The 21,017-nt window shown below is 47.5% G+C and overlaps 1 protein-coding gene across 2 annotated transcripts in view; it reads left to right on the top strand.

Annotated features, from left to right (window-relative positions):
- LOC135050208 (interferon alpha/beta receptor 1-like) overlaps positions 1–21,017 on the top strand; it is a 224,946-nt gene that overhangs the window by 87,782 nt on the left and 116,147 nt on the right. Inside the window, exon 3 of one of the 2 annotated variants that reach the window (XM_063956463.1) lies at positions 7,427–7,599. The exons of the other annotated variant lie outside the window; for it this stretch is intronic. Within the exon in view, the coding sequence (XP_063812533.1) occupies positions 7,427–7,599 (173 nt within the window). The remainder of the gene's footprint in view (positions 1–7,426; positions 7,600–21,017) is intronic. 2 annotated transcript variants of the gene reach the window in all.

The raw sequence follows: 21,017 nt of genomic DNA, 5'->3' as shown, positions 1-21,017 counted from the left end.
CTAGGCCACGCCCGCCTCTTGCTAATTTTTATATATGCAAATGTTCCAGAATATGTAATAGAGATTAGTTATGTGTAATGTAATGCCGTCAGTATCCCCTATTATCTAGGACAGGTTAAGTATCCCATATCCAAATATTCCGAAATACGGAATATTCCGAAATACAGACTTTTTTGAGTGAGACTGAGATAGTGAAACCTTTGTTTTCTGATGGCTCAATGTACACAAACTTTGTTTAATACTCAAAGTTATTAAAAATATTGTATTAAATGACCTTCAGGCTGTGTGTATAAGGTGTATATGTAACATAAATACATTCTGTGCTTAGACTTAGGTCCCATCACCATGATATCTCATTATGGTATGCAATTATTCCAAAATACGGAAAAATCCGATATCCAAAATGCCTCTGGTCCCAAGCATTTTGGATAAGGGATACTCAACCTGTAATGGGGTCATCATAAATGCATAATGTGGGCTCTGCTTCAACCTACTAAATGCACTATGTGAAGAGAAGAAAGACAGAAATGTTTGACCATCAAGATGAGATTCCGTACTGCCACAAGAAATTCAGATCCGGGGAGGATACAGGAGGAAGGCAGTAGAAGTGTCTGGGCCAAACAAAGTAGACCAGAACCCTACGCATTTCACCTTTCAAGCAAAAGGAATCAAATTGTTTTCTCATACGTCCTAGAGGATGCTGGGGTCCACTTCAAGACCATGGGGTATAGACGGTTCCGCAGGAGCCATGGGCACTTTAAGACTTTTCAAGGGTGGGAACTGGCTCCTCCCTCTATGCCCCTCCTCCAGACCTCAGTTTTAGAAATGTGCCCAGGCAGACTGGATGCACTCCAGAGGAGCTCTACTGAGTTTCTCTGAAAAGACTTATGTTAGGTTTTTTATTTTCAGGGAGATCTGCTGGCAACAAACTCCCTGCTTCGTGGGACTCGGGGCAGAAGTAGGAACCAACTTCCTGAAGTTTCATGGCTCTGCTTCTGGCTGACAGGACACCATTAGCTCCTGGAGGGAACTGAATGCTAGCTGCGGCTATGTGCTCACTCCCACAGCGCGCCGTCACCCCCCTCAGAGAGCCAGAAGTCAGCGCGCCATTGCTGCCCACACACACACAGGCACTGCAGGGCGCGGGGGAGGGGTGCCCTGGGCAGCAATATACCTAAATAAACTGGCTAAAAGGGGGCATAAGATGCCCAGGCACAGCCCGACCCCCGCCAGTATAAATATTGTGTACATACTCTGAGGTAAAAACGCGCCATTGCGCAGGCGGAGCTTCTTCCTCAGGCAGCCAGCACACTGCTCAGCGCCATTTTCTCTCTCTCCTCAGGCTGCAGAGACATCGCTGGTCCTCCTCCACTTCTGACTACAAGTACAGGGTGCAAAACGGGGGAGGGGGGGCAAAAGCGAATTTGGTGCTTTACAAGTGTGTTTACTGTGTAAATCAGTGCTGCATGTCAGTGGGCATTTTGTTTTCACAGGCATTATATACTGGCGCTGGGGTTGTGAACTGGCTGCTACTAAACTGTGTCCCTCTGACAGATTTTACTGTGAGTCTGTCCCCTATAAGTCCGAGTGTGTCTGTGTGTGTGTTGTGCACGTGTGTAAGACATGTCTGAGGCAGGGAGTTCTTCCCCAGAGGAAACCATTTTGGGGACACAGAGTTGTAATGTGGTGGCTCTGCCGACACACCAAGAGCCTGCATGGGTGAAAGAAATACGTGATAGTATGCATCATATCAATAGGAGATTAGATAAGTCTGAATCTCATGCAGAATGCTGGAGAAAATCTGTAGAAAATGTGATTTTTCAGGGTTCTGTTCTTCCATCCGCAGGCAACCCCTCTGGGTCACATAAGAGACCGTTTTCAAATATTGTAACTACTGATACCGACACGGACTCTGATACCTGTGTCGACGATAGTGACTCCAGGGAAATAGATCATAAATTGGCTAAAAATATACAATATATGATTGTGGCTATAAGGGAGGTTCTGGACGTCACGGAAGTCGCTCCTGTACCTCAGGAGAAAGCCTATTTCTAGCAGGAAAAGAAATCTAAAGTCACTTTCCCTCCTTCCCACGAGCTGAATACTCTTTGAAGGGGCGTGGGTGAATCCCGAAAAGAAATTTCGTATTCCCAAGAGGATTCAGATAGGTTATCTTTTCCCGGTAGAGGACAGAAAAAAATGGGAGTCACCCCCTGTGTTAGACAGTGCACTGTCCAGGTTGACAAAGAAGGTAATTCTCCCTGCACCTGGCACGGCTTCGCTAAAGGAGCCGGCAGACCGCAAAATGGAGACTACATTGAAATCCATTTATGTTGCCAATGGTACGCTGCTCAGGCCCACAAATGCTTGCACATGGGTGAGTCGTGCGATCGAAAAATGGTCAGGCAACTTGTCATCGGAAATTGACATGATTGATAAGGATGAGATACTCCTAAAGTTAGGTAATATCAAAGACTCAGCCGCATACATGATAGAAGCGATGAAAGATATTGGACTCTTGGGTTCAACGGCCGCTACCATGGCAGTATCGGCTCGGCGGGCGTTATGGATTCGCCAGTGGAACGCGGAAGCTGATTCTAAAAAGAATATGGAGGCTCTCCCGTATAAAGGTGAAGCCTTATTTGGCGATAGACTGGATGCGTTAGTCTCGGCAGCTACCGCAGGTAAGTCAATGTTTTTGCCTTATGCCCCTGCACTGGCAAAAAAGACACGTCCCTTTCGTCCCAACAAGTACAGAAAGGCCAGAGGTTCCCCCTTCTTTGCAGGTAGGGGAAGGGGAAGAGGTAAGAAGCCTGCAGCATCTCCGGCATCCGAGGAGCAGAAGTCAACCCCTACTTCTACCAAATCTACAGCATGACGCTGGGGCTCCCTTGCGTTAGGCCGCTCGGGTTGGGGGCACGTCTGAAACTATTCAGTCAAGGTTGGATTCAATCTGGCCTGGACCCCTGGGTTTTACAGATAGTAACACAGGGGTACAAGCTGGAGTTTCTAGAGGTTCCCCCATGCCGATTTTTCAAATCGACCTTGCCAGCTTCTCTTCCAGAACGAGAAGCAGTAACAGCGGCAATTCAAAAGTTATGTCAGGATCAGGTCATAGTCCTGGTACCTTTGTCTCAACAAGGGGAGGGGTTTTATTCCAGCCTCTTTGTAGTTCCGAAGCCGGACGGCTCGGTCAGACCGATCCTAAACCTAAAAAATCTGAATCTCTACTTGAAACAGATCAAGTTCAAGATGGAATCACTCAGGGCAGTGATTTGCAGTCTGGAGGAGGGGGATTACATGGTGTCAGTAGACATAAAGGATGCTTACCTACATGTTACCATTTATCCTCTTCACCAGGCTTATCTGAGATTCGCGGTTCAGGACTGCCATTACCAGTTCCAGACGTTGCTTTTCGGTCTCTCCACGGCGCCGAGGGTATTCACCAAGGTGGTGGCGGAGATGATGGTCCTCCTTCGTCAAAAAGGAGTCAATATAATTCCTTATCTGGACGATCTCCTGATAAAGGCGAGATCCAGGGAGCAGTTGCTACAGAACATCACGCTCTCCCTGTCCATACTCCAACAACACGGTTGGATCATAAATTTTCCGGTCACAGTTGGAACCGACGACAAGATTGTCTTTTCTCAGGATGATTCTGGACAGAGAAGTTCAGAGAGTATTTCTTCCGGTGGAAAAGGCTCTGGAAATCCAGACAATGGTAAAACAGATATTGAAACCGTCAAGTGTGTCGATCCACCAATGCATTCGGTTGTTGGGGAAAATGGTGGCGGCCTACGAGGCCATACAGTTTGGCAGGTTCCATGCCAGAGTATTCCAGTGGGACCTGTTGGACAAGTGGTCGGGATCCCACCTACACATGCACTGGAAGATAGTCCTGTCGTCAAAAACCATGATTTTGCTCCTGTGGTGGCTACACAGTTCGCACCTACTAGAGGGACGCAGGTTCGGGATTCAGTACTGGGTCCTGGTAACCACGGATGCAAGTCTCAGAGGCTGGAGAGCTGTCACTCGGGGAGAAAGCTTCCAAGGAAAATGGTCATGTCAGGAAGCCTGCCTTCACATAAACATGCTGGAATTGAGAACCGTTTACAACGGCCTTCGACAAGCGGTACATCTTCTTCAAGATCATCCCGTGCAGATCCAGTCGGACAATGTAACAACAGTCGCGTACATAAACAGGCAGGGCGGAACGAAGAGCAGAGCGGCAATGGCAGAGGTGACGAAGATCCTCCTCTGGGCAGAAAGGCATGTAAAAGCTCTGTCGGCAATTTTCATTCCGGGAGTAGACAACTGGGAAGCAGACTTCCTCAGCAGACACGATCTCCATCCAGGAGAGGGGGCCTCCACCAAGAAGTCTTCGCAGAGGTGACAAGTTTTTGGGGAGTTCCTCAAGTAGACATGATTGCATCTCGTCTCAACAAGAAGCTTCAGAAATATTGTTCCAGGTCGAGAGACCCTCAAGCAATGGCAGTGGATGCGCTGATGGCCCAGTGGGTAATCCGGTCAGTGTATGTCTTCCCTCCACTTCCGCTGATCCCAAAAGTTCTCAGGATCATAAGAAGAACAAGAGTTCGAGCAATCTTCATTGCCCCGGACTGGCCAAGGAGGGCTTGGTACCCAGATCTTCAGGAATTGCTCATAAAGGAGCCTCAGCCTCTTCCTCTTCGCGAGGACCTGCTGCAGCAGGGTCTGTGCGTGTATCAAGACTTATCTCGGCTACTTTTGATGGCATGGCTGTTGAGCGCCGGATCCTAGCCCGAAAGGGTATTCCGAAAGAAGTCATTCCCACACTTATTCAGGCCAGGAAAGGAGTAACGTTGAAACATTACCACCGTATTTGGAGAAAATATGTGTCTTGGTGTGAATCCAAGAAGGCTCCTATGGAAGAGTTTCACTTGGGACGTTTTCTCCATTTTCTGCAGGCTGGCGTGGAGGCGGGCCTTCGATTGGGGTCAATCAATGTCCAGATTTCGGCCTTGTCAATTTTCTTCCAGAAACAATTGGCCGCTCTTCCAGAGGTTCAGACCTTCGTGAAAGGGGTTCTGCACATCCAGCCTCCATTTGTGCCTCCAGTGGCACCATGGGACCTTAATGTGGTGTTGAAGTTCCTTCAATCGGATTGGTTTGAGCCTCTACAAGAGATACAGTTGAAGTTTCTCACTTGGAAAGTGGTGATGCTTTTGGCATTGGCATCCACAAGGCGGGTGTCTGAATTGGGGGCCTTGTCTCAGAAGAGCCCTTACATGATCTTCCATGAAGATAGGGCAGAGTTGAGAACTCGCCAACATTTTCTTCCAAAGGTGGTTTCTTCTTTCCACATAAACCAACCTATTGTGGTGCCAGTAGTTGCTGACACATTCACTGAGTCAAAGTCTCTAGATGTGGTTAGGGCTTTGAAGATTTATGTCACTAGAACAGCTAGGATACGGAAAACAGAGGCTCTGTTTGTCCTGTATGCTCCCAACAAAATTGGGTGTCCTGCGTCCAAGCAGACTATTGCGCACTGGATCAGAGGTACGATTCAGCATGCACATTCTATGGCTGGATTGCCGTTACCTACGTCGGTGAAGGCCCATTCTACTAGGAAGGTGGGCTCATCCTGGGCGGCTGCCCGGGGGTCTCGGCTTTACAACTTTTCCGAGCAGCTACTTGGTCAAGGTCAAACACATTTGCTAAGTTCTACAAGTTTGACACCTTGGCCGAGGAAGACCTCAAGTTTTGTCAATCGGTGCTGCAGGGTCATCCGCACTCTCCCACCCATACTGGAGCCTTGGTATAGACCCCCATGGTATTGAAGTGGACCCCAGCATCCTCTAGGACGTATGAGAAAATAGGATTTTGATAGAGGATGCTGGGCGCCCGTCCCAGTGCGTACTTTACCTGCAGTTTTGTTCATTTTGGTTACACAAGTGTGTTACATTTGTTTTCAGCATGTTGCTGTAAATGTTTCATGCCTGTTGGCGTGTGTTATGTTGAATGCCATGTTGTGCGGCATGGTTGAGGTGTGAGCTGGTATATATCTCACCACTAGTTTAAAAGTAAATCCTTTCCTCGAAATGTCCATCTTCCTGAGCATAGTTCCTATAACTGAGGTCTGGAGGAGGGGCATAGAGGGAGGAGCCAGTTCACACCCTTGAAAAGACTTAAAGTGCCCATGGCTCCTGCGGAACCATCTATACCCCATGGTCTTGAAGTGGACCCCAGCATCCTCTACGGACTAGGAGAAAAGGATTTACCGGTAGGTATCAAAATCCTATTATCAGCTAGTAGAGCATAAAAAAAATCTTCATATCATAAAGTGAATGGGGCAGGTACACGCTTTTATATAGACAAAAAAACCATGTAAGGCAACAGCTTATTCAGCTGCGACCGTTAATGTGGTCGCAACACAGTTTGCAGGTTTTCTGCAAACTGCACACGCGCAGCAGCCATAATGCGCCTGCACGGGCTTACACATTGCGGTCGCATCCCAGAAGGATGCGACTACAACATGATTGACAGCGGTGGGCATTCGCTGGGCGGCCAATAAACTGGTGTGTCCGGCGCTTTTTAGGGGCGGCTCTTTTACATCAGGCACTGGCAGGGAGCTACTCGTCGCTGCCCGGGTCGCAGCGGCTGCGTGTGAAGTCACGCAGCTTCCGCGGGAAGCCCCCCCACCCAACGGTTCGGGCACGCCTGCGTTGGCCGGCCCACCCACTCCTGCCCAGAGACCGCCTCTGCCTGATTGCTGGGCTACGACAGCCGTCGGTTGTCTGGCATGCGCCGGCTCTGTTACATCACACGCAGCTGTCTGATTTATAAAAATGCCGGCGGTGCACCTGCCTCCGCAGCTGGGATGCGCAGGGAGGGATCGACAATAGTTTGCTGCGATCGCCATTAGGATATACTGGATGTCACAGTTTATTCAGCATTCAGGGTTTTGTTGTATTATAGTTCTAAATGAAATCTTCTAGGTCATTACACAAGTAAATCAGCAACCATATGTTTTTTTAAATTCAATATAATGTTTTTTATAATACTCCCTACAGTGCGGTGTCTAGAGTATCAGTCCTTCTTCTAATGTACGGAAAATGTGTCATTATTTTCTTACTGACCTGTAATAATGATCTTGTCACATCACCAGCTGCCTCTTGTGAGGTTTATACGATTTCCAGAACTTAGAATACAATAATGGTTTCCAAAAATAATAACAACACATTTCAAGAAACATTTTGTAAATTGGAGGAATTTTACTTCCCATGTGCCCCTTAGAATGCTGAACACTCAGCGGTAATTGAACACATTTAGACACATTTCAGGTATATGTAATGGATTACTGAAGTCAGACTTACAGCTCTACACAAGATAAAATAGACAGTCGTGTTTTATGCTCCAACTGATGGCGTTTTATATTGCTCTAAAGGTCTGGAACAGCAGCCCGCATAGTCCATTGGTGCAATCACACTGACGCCTGCGTATGTAATATGCCCCCTGAACTACTGGATTACAGTCAAAATTACACTTTTCATGTCAGAGGTGAAACTCCGCACGGACACAGCCGATATAACGCTATAGACTTCCATCCAAAGAGTGTTGGTAAGCAAGTTGTAATTCAATACACCGTCCTTTCTCTTATGCACCTCCATTAATATGTTTAATTCTGAGAAAACACTCCCATCGTGTTAGTGACATTCGCTATTAACCCTCAGTCAGGCACAGCTGGCCTGACAGGCGCCGCAAAGCTGTTCTCGCTCCCCTCTCCGCCCCAAGGGGGCGCAGGGGGCTGTCCCTTCTAGTACCTTGCTATCTCTAGGTGCTGTTTGAAACCCCCCTAGTCAGTTTTTCCGCCGCCTGCGTGGAGTGCAGTAGTGACCCTCCTGGCCTCTCAGGCACACTGCGCCCAAACTCCTCCGACTTTTGAAGGTTCCTTTTTCCTTTTATTTTCATCTATTAATTGTTTATTTTGCTCATTTTGTGAATGAAAATTACAAAGGTTGTGGATATTTTGTGGAAATATGTAGGTTTGTCCAGGTTGGCCTCTCAGGCACACTGCGCCCAAACTTATACTCATGTTCGTGTTTTCTCTTTATTGCTTCAGATTTTCTGCTGAAATGACCCGTAAAGCCTACAATTTCTCTCTTTGTAGGTCCTAATGAAGGTCACTGATCACTTTAAGAGCGTTAGAATTTAGTTAATTAGGTGCTAATGACGATTTTCTAACAGGCGCCTGCCACCTCCTCCCCCGTAGTGGCTCCACCCCCTCCCACAGTGGCTCCACTTCCTTCTCCCAGTGGTTCTGACTGGAAACTCCCTGCAGCCATGGATGATGTAGCGTGAGGGGGGGGGGGGTAGACCAAGCCTGGCCTAGCCTGCGCTCCCCCAACCCTGCTTACTCTGGCCGTCTCCAGGTGGCAGTGCCGCGATTTGCGGGTATTTAGGGGGCGACGCCCAATGCCGTGAAAGTGCCCACCCCCATAAAATACCTGTACTGTAATGGTAGTGTATCTTTGGCTGGCTTCCCATTTCTCTCTTTCTCCTCCCTCTCTGTCTCACTCCTCCCTGTCTTTTTCTCCTCTCTCCAGACCAGGTGACAGTGTTACAGGGAGAAGGGGGGGTGAGGCACAACTATCTCTCTCTCCTCCATCTCTGTCTCTCTCCTCCTGCTCTGTCTCTCCCTTTCCTCTCTCTCTCTCTCTCTCTCTATCTCTGTCTTTCTTTCTCTCCTCTCTCCAGACCAGGTGACAGTGTTACAGGGAGAAGGGGGGGGGGGGGGGGGGGGGGGGTGAGGCACAACTATCTCTCTCTCCTCCCTCTCTGTCTCCCTCCTCCTGCTCTGTCTCTCCCTCTCCTCTCTCTATCTCTGTCTTTCTTTCTCTCCTCTCTCCAGACCAGGTGACAGTGTAACGGGGGATGGGGGGGGGAGTGGACGGTGAGGCGCAGCTATCTCTCTCTTCTCCCTCTCTGTCTCTCTCCTCCCTCTCTGTCTCTCTCCTCCCTCTCTGTCTCTCTCCTCTCTCTCTCCAGCCCTTCCACGCCTCGCAGCGGATCATCCTTGAGCCCAGCAGGAAAATCGCCTCCCGCTGGGCATAAATGACAGCAGTGTGTGTTGATGCTACCTGCATGAGAAAGCACAACACGGCAGGACACTTGCCGGCCACCGCAACTCACCCAGCGGCAATGCCGAGACCGTACAGCTTAAATCCACGGCACAAGAGCGATCTGCCTGCTTTCCTGGCCGCCACAATTACAGAGATGGGGAGAAGAACAGGTGGAATCCATCCTCCTGCACTAAGGTACAGCCTCCGAGTCACTCTGCCCTGAGACCTGACTGACAGCATCCAGCCCACACGCAGCACGCTGACTGCAGTGACCTTCCCCTACCATGTCACTAGAGGACTTCCATACCCCCACCCTTTCTGCTCTGTGTATGGGCTCATGCTGATTGTTACACACAGTGTCATTTAGATTTAGTGCAGCTGGGGCCCATGTATCATGTATTGCATGCTGCATGCTATCTGGGAGGGATCTTACCTCCCTGGATGTATAATGCGGCACAGGCATGGACAGGGGTCCCTGCGATGTGCTGTGCTATCTGCCGGGACTTCTGCGTATGCACGCTCAGCTCAGACCGCACACGCACAGAGGTTACTTCGGGGGAGGGTTCCAGGGGATCCCTCTGCCTGGCCAGCAATGCGATGTGTAGCCCATAGGCTACAAAGGGCTGAATGGCAGTAGCTGCGGGGAATAATACCGGGAATGCTTTACGTTCTGGATATTCCATCGCATCCCTCATAGAAACCTGTAAGGGATACGGCTGCGGGCGACAATGGAGGGATCTCCGATACCTACTGTGATCCCTCCTTCATACATTCAGTAGATCCCTAATATTTGCGGGTAACTTTCGCGGATATAGCCGCAAATATGCTTTGATAAATGGACCCCTTAACCCCATGCTACACATTGCCATGGACAAAGCTGACTTCCCAACAGGTTCATATTTATCAAGTATTCTAGCAGCTCTCCCCTAACCCCATAACCCTCCCTTCCCGCAGCCTAACCCCAACCTCTCCCATAGTTTTTCTACCACAAAGTTCTACTTACGCCCCTGCCTCACACTGTCCTGCATCAGCCGCCTTGTCATTGCCTATCCTTCCCCCTAACCCCCCCCCCCCCCACCTTAACCCAATGGGCACCAAATTTTTGCCAGACCACTGCCTACAGCCTGGGAGCCCACTAGAGCCCCTGCAGACCCACTGCCTAGCCGGAGAGACAATGCAGCCTTCTCCTGGAGACCTCCATGTAACTGCTCTCCTGGGCACTTTACATTCTGCTGCTGATGATATACCCCCCTCTCTCTCTCTCTCTCTCTCTCTCTCTCTCTCTCTCTCTCTCTCTCTCTCTCTCTCCATGTCGCTCTCCGTGTATCTCTCTCCATCCCTCTCTCTTCATGTCTCTCTTCACGTGTCATTCCCTCTCCATTTTTGTTATGAGGTATAACACAGAGGGGGCGACATTTAGTGATTTAGGGGTGCCAAACTGATATTATATCTTGCCCCCCAACCTAAAAATGTTCTAACACCCCTGATGGTGACCATTTATTGGAAAGAATGTGACTTACATTTACGGTATGTTTCCTGCAGTTTGTGTTGCTGATATTATTTAAGCAGAAAGCTTGAACCCCCGACCAGCGTCAAGTGTGCTCAGCCTTTATAATACATCCTGCGTTATTTTGGGCACTTCATGCAGGAAAATGCAGGTCACAGCTCCAGTGACAACTGATAGAGTCAGATCTATTTCTAATAAATATTTAAAATGCCAGCGCTAATATATATTGTTGACGCCAGGCGCATCTTATTACCATAGACGATAAAAGTGCGCTGTACGTTGCAAACACTACATCCCTTAAGAGAAAACAAGTACACGCACACATTTCTAAATTCCAAAGCTCATTGATGTATATATTTGATATTAAAAAGGGTATGTATATAATATAACACATGTACAGTATATATATATATATGGTTACAGAGTACATTTTCATAGGAAGCAATTGTTACAATTACGGCCAGCATACAATTACCATCTCCCTCAATGCACTTTATGCACTAATCACTCCATTTCCTCCATCTTTAGCTCTTCCTCCTCACAGCAACTGAGTATCAGCAAAACACAGCATTTCGATCAGCACCCAGGAAAAAACAGGAAGCTCTTGTGTGTGGGATCAGCTATACACTGTGTCTGTTGGGGTTGTACATGTCTTCTGTTATTGGTCCAGGGGAGGGAACTTTCTCATTCATGATGAGTCATTGGTCAGTGTGAGGGCTTTTGTTCAAGGTTGCTGGCCTCTGGTTTCCTGTCCACACATGCTCCTTTGAATGTCCTTTTGTTCCAGTAAAAGTGACTTCATATTCCTACATTTAATCATATCTACTCATTGCAATGTGCTACAATATATCCACCGGTATCAAATTAACATACACATTCCTCTGATCATTTTGACACCAAGCACGACATGCCCATCTTGCTCCGCTCCAACAATACACATACATGACGTTATACTCCATTATATTAATTTAAAACCTTATAATGTCTAGTGCTTGATATGTATAATTTATGTGGTGTATGAAATATGTGTTGAATATATCTTTGTGGCATGTCTATGTAAATGCGTATGTTACTATATATTGCTGTGCTTGCTGCGCGTATTCGCAAGCATAGCGACTCATCAGTGTGGAGTTTGGATGTTCTCTCTATGTAATATTTTTTACTTCGACACAACACAGAGGAGTTCTGGAGCAAACTGGGGACGTGTTAGAAAGTACACTGTGCTGTGAACAGGGTGTAAGATATAATTGTCCCAAAAACTACTCTAAAGCTAGATACACGCTATACAATTACTGGCCTGACTTGCCAGTTATCAGGAATTGGCCTGTTTTTGGTGTAATCCGTAGGTATGAGTGTTTTGGCCAAATGCTGATAAAACAGTCCAAAAACGGGCAGAAATGCTTGGCATTGATTATCGAATCAGTCAGACTTGCCAGCAGATATCACACTAAAAGGACCTAATATCATGCAGTGAGTGGTCACAATCGGACTATATTTCCCATGATATTTCCTGACTACGTCATCCTCTTTGTGGACAGTCATCTGTGAATTATCAACCCATGAGCCTGAAAATCTGCAACTTTTTAATTTCCGTTATATAGTATGTACAACTGATATCGGGACCTTCCACTGGCAGAACGTTGCGCCGTTTGTTGGTAGGATCGAAAAATCGCTCTAGCGTGTAGCTAGTTTTATTCATAATGATTCAATCTCTGGGGCACATATAGAGTTGGACATTTTATTTTTGCATAAAGACTTGCTCTTGCGCCCGTATGCCGATTTATCCTTGTCTTATGCTTAGGGCTCCTTTGGCTTAGAGAGAAGCGGTAGGAGGAGTGCAGGTGTAGGCATAATACAGCAAGGGTTTGATCATGCGTGTGACTGAGTAAGACCTGGACACAGACGTGTATACACCTGTCAGGGGCTGTATCTTGTGCATAATTCGCAATGATGATGATTGGCAGCCGCTTCTAAAACGTGATTGGGTCTGGACTCCACCCACTTATACTATATAAAGCTTCTGATAGGCTGATTGGGTCTGGCCCCACCCACTTATACTATATAAATCATTAGTGTGTTTGCTGTACTATGTAGTGGCATACCATCTATTCTCATTACTCAGTTGATGAACGCATTCTTGCCGCGTCAGGGAAGACTGCATGTGTTTGTATTTAATCGGTACCATTTTTATTTTTTTGTTTTTTACTTTATAAAGAGAATAGCTTAGCACAATGTCAGATCAGTTTTCCAGGGCACTGATGGAACAAACAGGCATACAACAAGAGAAAAGTAACAACTCAAAGGTAACAAAATACAACCTAGTGCAGAACTGGAGAAATCTAGAGCTGCATCCACCAGTAATTACGTCTTCAACACCGACGCGTTTTACATTTGAGTTTCTAAGTAAAATGCGTCCAACTCTACATGAACCGCAGACTGCGCCTCCTAAGTATAATTATTTTTATTTCTCTAACGTCCTAGTGGATGCTGGGGACTCCGTCAGGACCATGGGGAATAGCGGCTCCGCAGGAGACAGGGCACAAAAAGTAAGCTTTTAGGATCACATGGTGTGTACTGGCTCCTCCCCCTATGACCCTCCTCCAAGCCTCAGTTAGGTTTTTGTGCCCGTCCGAGCAGGGTGCAATCTAGGTGGCTCTCATAAAGAGCTGCTTAGAAAAAGTTTTTTAGGTTTCTTATTTTCAGTGAGTCCTGCTGGCAACAGGCTCACTGCTACGAGGGACTTAGGGGAGAAAAGTGAACTCACCTGCGTGCAGGATGGATTTGCTTCTTAGGCTACTGGACACCATTAGCTCCAGAGGGATCGAACACAGGCCCAGCCATGGAGTCCGGTCCCGGAGCCGTGCCGCCGACCCCCCTTGCAGATGCCGAAGTTGAAGAGGTCCGGAAACAGGCGGCAGAAGACTTTCAGTCTTCATAAGGTAGCGCACAGCACTGCAGCTGTGCGCCATTGTTGTCGGCACACTTCACACCAGCGGTCACTGAGGGTGCAGGGCGCTGGGGGGGGCGCCCTGGGCAGCAATGTATAATACCTTTTTCTATGGCTAAAATACATCACATATAGCCCTTGAGGCTATATGGATGTATTTAACCCCTGCCATATATCGCAAACTCCGGGAGAAGAGCCCGCCGTTTTAGGGGGCGGGGCCTATTCTCCTCAGCACACAGCGCCATTTTCCTGCTCAGCTCCGCTGTGAGGAAGGCTCCCAGGACTCTCCCCTGCACTGCACTACAGAAACAGGGTAAAACAGAGAAGGGGGGCATATTTTGGCGATATTTTTATATATTAAGCGCATATAACAGAAACAACACCTTTTAGGGTTGTTTATATACATTTTTATAGCGCTTTGGTGTGTGCTGGCAAACTCTCCCTCTGTCTCCCCAAAGGGCTAGTGGGGTCCTGTCTTCGATAAGAGCATTCCCTGTGTGTCTGCTGTGTGTCGGTACGTGTGTGTCGACATGTATGAGGACGATGTTGGTGTGGAGGCGGAGCAATTGCCGGTAATGGTGATGTCACCCCCTAGGGAGTCGACACCGGAATGGATGGCTTTAATTATGGAATTACGTGATAATGTTAGCACGCTGCAAAAGTCAGTTGACGACATGAGACGGCCGGAAAATCAGTTAGTACCTGTCCAGGCGTCTCAGGCACCGCCAGGGGCTGTAAAACGTCCCTTACCTCAGTCAGTCGACACAGGTACCGACACAGATGAATCTAGTGTCGACGGTGAAGAAAGAAACGTATTTTCCAATAGGGCCACACGTTATATGATCACGGCAATGAAGGAGGCTTTGCATATCTCTGATACTGCAGGTACCTCAAAGGGGGGTATTATGTGGGGTGTGAAAAAACTACCTGTAGCTTTTCCAGAATCAGAGGAATTGAATGACGTGTGTGATGAAGCGTGGGTTAACCCCGATAGAAAACTGCTAATTTCAAAGAAGTTATTGGCATTATACCCTTTCCCACCAGAGGTTAGGGCGCGCTGGGAAACACCCCCTAGGGTGGATAAGGCGCTCACACGCTTATCAAAACAAGTGGCGTTACCGTCTCCTGATACGGCCGCCCTCAAGGATCCAGCTGATAGGAGGCTGGAAACTACCCTGAAGAGTATATACACACATACTGGTGTTATACTGCGACCAGCAATAGCCACAGCCTGGATGTGCAGTGCTAGGGTGGTGTGGTCGGATTCCCTGACTGAAAATATTGATACCCTGGATAGGGACAGTATTTTATTGACTATAGAGCAATTAAAGGATGCTTTTCTTTATATGCGAGATGCTCAGAGGGATATTTGCACTCTGGCATCGAGAGTAAGTGCGATGTCCATATCTGCCAGAAGAAGTTTATGGACGCGACAGTGGTCAGGTGATGCGGATTCCAAACGGCATATGGAAGTATTGCCGTATAAAGGAGAGGAATTATTTGGGGTCGGTCTATCGGATCTGGTGGCCACGGCAACAGCCGGAAAATCCACTTTTTTACCTCAGGTCACCTCCCAACAGAAAAAGACACCGTCTTTTCAGCCGCAGTCCTTTCGTTCCTATAAGAACAAGCGGGCAAAAGGACAGTCATATTTGCCCAGAGGCAAAGGAAGGGGTAAGAGGGTGCAGCAAGCAACTACTTCCCACGAACAGAAGCCCTCCCCGGCTTCTACAAAGCCCTCAGCATGACGCTGGGGCTGTGCAAGCGGACTCAGGGGCGGTGGGGGGTCGACTAAAGATTTTCAGCACACAGTGGGCGCGCTCACAGGTGGACCCTTGGATCCTGCAGGTAGTATCTCAGGGTTACAAGTTGGAATTCGAAAAGTCTCCCCCTCGCCGGTTCCTAAAGTCTGCTTTACCAACGTCTCCCTCAGAAAGGGCGACGGTATTGGAAGCCATTCACAAGCTGTATTCTCAGCAGGTGATAGTCAAGGTACCCCTCCTACAACAGGGAAAGGGGTATTATTCCACACTATTTGTGGTACCGAAGCCGGACGGTTCGGTAAGACCTATTCTAAATCTGAAATCCTTGAACCTGTACATACAGAAATTCAAGTTCAAGATGGAGTCACTCAGAGCAGTGATAGCGAATCTGGAAGAAGGGGACTTCATGGTGTCCCTGGACATAAAAGATGCTTATCTGCATGTCCCAATTTACCCTTCACACCAAGGGTATCTCAGGTTCGTGATACAAAACTGTCATTATCAGTTTCAAACGCTGCCGTTTGGTTTGTCCACGGCACCTCGGGTCTTTACCAAGGTAATGGCCGAAATGATGGTTCTTCTACGAAGAAAAGGCGTATTAATTATCCCTTACTTGGACGATCTCCTGATAAGGGCAAGGTCCAGGGAACAGCTGGAAGTCGGAGTAGCACTAACCCAAGTAGTGCTTCAACAACACGGGTGGATTCTGAATCTTCCAAAATCTCAATTGACCCCGACGACACGTCTGCTGTTCCTGGGAATGATTCTGGACACTGTTCAGAAAAAGGTGTTTCTCCCGGAGGAGAAAGCAAGGGAGTTATCCGAACTTGTCAGGAACCTCCTAAAACCAGGAAATGTGTCAGTACATCAATGCACAAGAGTCCTGGGAAAGATGGTGGCTTCTTACGAAGCAATTCCATTCGGCAGATTCCACGCACGAATATTTCAGTGGGATCTGCTGGACAAATGGTCCGGATCGCATCTGCACATGCATCAGCGGATAACACTGTCACCAAGAACAAGGGTGTCTCTTCTGTGGTGGTTGCAGAGTGCCCATCTGTTAGAGGGCCGCAGATTCGGCATACAGGACTGGGTCCTGGTGACTACGGATGCCAGCCTACGAGGCTGGGGAGCAGTCACACAGGGAAGAAACTTCCAGGGCGTGTGGTCGAACCTGGAGACGTCTCTTCACATAAATATACTGGAGCTAAGAGCGATTTACAATGCTCTAAGCCTGGCAAAACCGCTGCTTCAGGGTCAGCCGGTGTTGATCCAGTCGGACAACATCACGGCAGTCGCCCACGTAAACAGACAGGGCGGCACGAGAAGCAGAAGAGCAATGACAGAAGCTGCAAGGATTCTTCGCTGGGCGGAAAATCATGTCATAGCACTGTCAGCAGTGTTCATTCCGGGAGTGGACAACTGGGAAGCAGACTTCCTCAGCAGACACGACCTCCACCCGGGAGAGTGGGGACTTCATCCAGAAGTCTTCCACATGATTGTGAACCGTTGGGAAAAACCAAAGGTGGACATGATGGCGTCCCGCCTCAACAAGAAACTGGACAGATATTGCGCCAGGTCAAGAGACCCTCAGGCAATAGCTGTGGACGCTCTGGTAACACCGTGGGTGTACCAGTCCGTGTATGTGTTTCCTCCTCTGCCTCTCATACCAAAGGTACTGAGAATTATACGGCTACGGGGAGTAAGAACAATACTCGTGGCTCCGGATTGGCCGAGAAGGACTTGGTACCCGGAACTTCAAGAGATGCTCACGGAAGAGCCGTGGCCTCTACCGTTAAGAAGGGATCTGCTTCAGCAGGGACCTTGTATGTTCCAAGACTTACCGCGACTGCGTTTGACGGCATGGCGGTTGAACGCCGGATTCTAAAAGAAAAGGGCATTCCAGAGGAAGTTATTCCTACCTTGATTAAAGCCAGGAAGGAAGTGACCGCACAACATTATCACCGCATTTGGAGAAAATATGTTGCGTGGTGTGAGGCCAAGAAGGCCCCAACGGAGGAATTTCAATTGGGTCGATTCCTACATTTCCTGCAGGCAGGATTGTCTATGGGCCTCAAATTGGGGTCTATTAAGGTTCAAATTTCGGCCTTATCGATTTTCTTCCAGAAAGAATTGGCTTCAGTGCCTGAAGTACAAACCTTTGTCAAAGGTGTACTACATATACAGCCCCCGATTGTACCTCCAGTGGCACCGTGGGATCTCAACGTAGTTTTGGATTTTCTCAAATCCCATTGGTTTGAGCCGCTCAAATCGGTAGATTTGAAGTATCTTACATGGAAAGTAACCATGCTACTGGCCCTGGCTTCAGCCAGGAGAGTATCAGAGTTGGCGGCTTTATCGTACAAAAGCCCATATCTGATTTTCCATTCGGACAGGGCAGAACTGCGGACGCGTCCTCAGTTTCTGCCTAAGGTGGTTTCGGCTTTTCACTTGAACCAGCCTATTGTGGTGCCTGCGGCTACTAGCGACTTGGAGGACTCCAAGTTGCTGGACGTTGTCAGAGCATTGAAAATATATATTTCAAGGACGGCTGGAGTCAGAAAATCTGACTCGCTGTTTATCCTGTATGCACCCAACAAGAGGGGTGCTCCTGCGTCTAAGCAGACGATTGCTCGTTGGATCTGTAGCACAATCCAACTTGCACATTCTGTGGCAGGCCTGCCACAGCCTAAATCTGTAAATGCCCACTCCACAAGGAAGGTGGGCTCATCTTGGGCGGCTGCCCGAGGGGTCTCGGCATTACAACTTTGCCGAGCAGCTACGTGGTCAGGGGAGAACACGTTTGTAAAATTTTACAAATTTGATACTCTGGCTAAGGAGGACCTGGAGTTCTCTCATTCGGTGCTGCAGAGTCATCCGCACTCTCCCGCCCGTTTGGGAGCTTTGGTATAATCCCCATGGTCCTGACGGAGTCCCCAGCATCCACTAGGACGTTAGAGAAAATAAGAATTTACTTACCGATAATTCTATTTCTCATAGTCCGTAGTGGATGCTGGGCGCCCATCCCAAGTGCGGATTGTCTGCAATACTTGTACATAGTTATTGTTACAAAAATCGGGTTATTATTGTTGTGAGCCATCTTTTCAGAGGCTTCTTCGTTGTTATCATACTGTTAACTGGGTTCAAATCACAAGTTGTACGGTGTGATTGGTGTGGCTGGTATGAGTCTTACCCGGGATTCAAGATCCTTCCTTATTGTGTACGCTCGTCCGGGCACAGTACCTAACTGAGGCTTGGAGGAGGGTCATAGGGGGAGGAGCCAGTACACACCATGTGATCCTAAAAGCTTACTTTTTGTGCCCTGTCTCCTGCGGAGCCGCTATTCCCCATGGTCCTGACGGAGTCCCCAGCATCCACTACGGACTATGAGAAATAGAATTATCGGTAAGTAAATTCTTATTTTTCTGGCCTGCTTATTCCTTGCGTTTAGTGCGCCTTCAAAAATATACCGCATGGAAAAATAGTGTTCACCGGTCTTACTTTTAACCCTGTGTGAGATGGCTGTAAATCTCATCATCGTTGCACTACAGTATATGACTGTGGGTAATCCACCACACAGGGTCCTACAGATAACAGACCTACAAATGATCTGTGGTCAGAAATAGCGCCCCCATCTGGTAATGGCCACAGATCGCTTCACATACAGTTTTTACATGTGCCACGTCGTATTACGAATAACCTTCTTAGCGCTGTGTTTTCTCTTTGTCTCGGCCTTTTAACCAGAGCTGGAGCCTGCTCCTATTTTATATGTGGATTCTATTCGTGGGATTGTCATAGTTAATATTTCAACTCGGTATACAGTATCCGATGATGTGCTTGTCATGTATGTCATAGTTCTCCAGAGCAATGGATCTGACGTGGAGGTAAGTGACCTGAAAATCCTCTGTTCCAGACACTTTAAAATGTAGGCTGTGGATGGCATATAATATATATCATCTTGTACCATTCTGTTTGGAATCCATTCAATATTAAACTAAAATTAAATCATCTGCTATTAGAGAGAGCTTTTAATAATGATGGTGATAACTTAATAGACCTGACAATGAAAAGGAGACATCACTTTTCCTATAATAGTCCATCTCTACCAGAGTCTGTATGTGATCTATTGAGCCTTAGGGGTACATTTACCAAGTGCTGGATTAGGCATTTGCACCTATTTTATCTCACAGCACAGGAAAATAACTAATCAGTAGGCACCCAATTATTTTAAGTTATTAAAAAGTATATACTGTTCTAAAATTGATATTTTCCAAATTGTATCCCTACCGGTGACAAGGGCGGCCTCCTTCTTGGCCTTCCAGCTCATACAGAATAATCTATCACGCCCATCCTTCTTATTGTCACCACAGAAATGTGGGTATTTATCTTGAACAAGGGTCTGACCTCCTTGTAGGTGCAGTAATCATGCCTCAGTTATTACTTACCTCCTAATTACATTGCTGTAGTATGCTGTTAAGTAAAGTAATGCATTGGAAATCACTTCTTATTTTGAAATAATACTAAAGCATTATAAGCAATCGGGCGTAGCCAGAACTTTGTGGGCCCCATAGCAATATTTTGAAGGGGCCCCTGTCCCAATGTTTCTAGAGAGACACTTCTCTGCAGCAGTTGTTATTTTATGCCCTATAATAGTGCCCTAGTTCATTATCTGACCCATAGTAGAGCCTTATTTAATGTTATGCCACATAGTAGTGCCCTAGCTTCTTTCAAGAATCGCAGTAGTGCTTAAATTCACCCTATGTCACATTTCAGAGCTGCCAGTACACATTATGCCGCACAGTACCCTCAATTCACATTATGATATATAGTGCTCCCCGTTCATACTGTGCCTCATTACAGTGCCCCGGTTCATATTATATAATATTAAAATGGCCTCCAGTTGATTTTATACCACACTACAATGAGCAGGTCCAGGGGCATACCTAGATATATTGCAGGCCCCAAGGAAAAAGTTTGAAAGGACCCCTACATACCACCCAATGGCGAAAAATGTATGTAACACATGTAACTGTGACAGAGAAGGTAGCTCCTCTCAGCTCTGGGCCCCATAGCATCTGCACTCCATGGACCTATGGTAGCTACACCCTTGTATATAACACATGTAACTGTGACAGGGAAGGTGGCCCCTCTCAGCTCTGGACCCCATAGCAGCTGCACTGCTTGCCCCTATGGTAGCTACGCCCTGTATATAACACATGTATCTGCGACAGGAAAGGTGGCCCCTTTCAGCTCTGGGCCCCATCGCAGCTGCACTCCCTGCACCTATGGTAGCTACGCCCCTGTATATAACACATGTAACTGTGACAGGGAAGGTGGGTCCTCTCAGCTCTGGGCCCCATAGCAGATGCTCTCCCTGCACCTATGGTAGCTACGCCCTTGTATCTATCTATCTATCTATCTATCTATCTATCTATCTATCTATCTATCTATCTATCTATCTATCTACATGGCATTCCAGTATTTGTAGAATAACACCAATGTGTTTATTAGGCTTAAAGCATAGGCAAAGATATGTTATATTTACCCTTTATCAATATAAATATGAGAGAGAGAGAGATGTTATATTTCGCTAACGTCCTAGTGGATGCTGGGGACTCCGTAAGGACCATGGGAAATAGACGGGCTCCGCAGGAGACAGGGCACTCTAAGAAAGAATTAGGACTACTGGTGTGCACTGG

This window comes from Pseudophryne corroboree, chromosome 2 (genome assembly GCF_028390025.1).
Source record: "Pseudophryne corroboree isolate aPseCor3 chromosome 2, aPseCor3.hap2, whole genome shotgun sequence".
In the NCBI taxonomy this organism is placed as follows: Eukaryota; Metazoa; Chordata; class Amphibia; order Anura; family Myobatrachidae; genus Pseudophryne; species Pseudophryne corroboree.
Note: the sequence above shows the minus strand (reverse complement) of the source record. Positions and strands in the feature narration are given on the sequence as shown.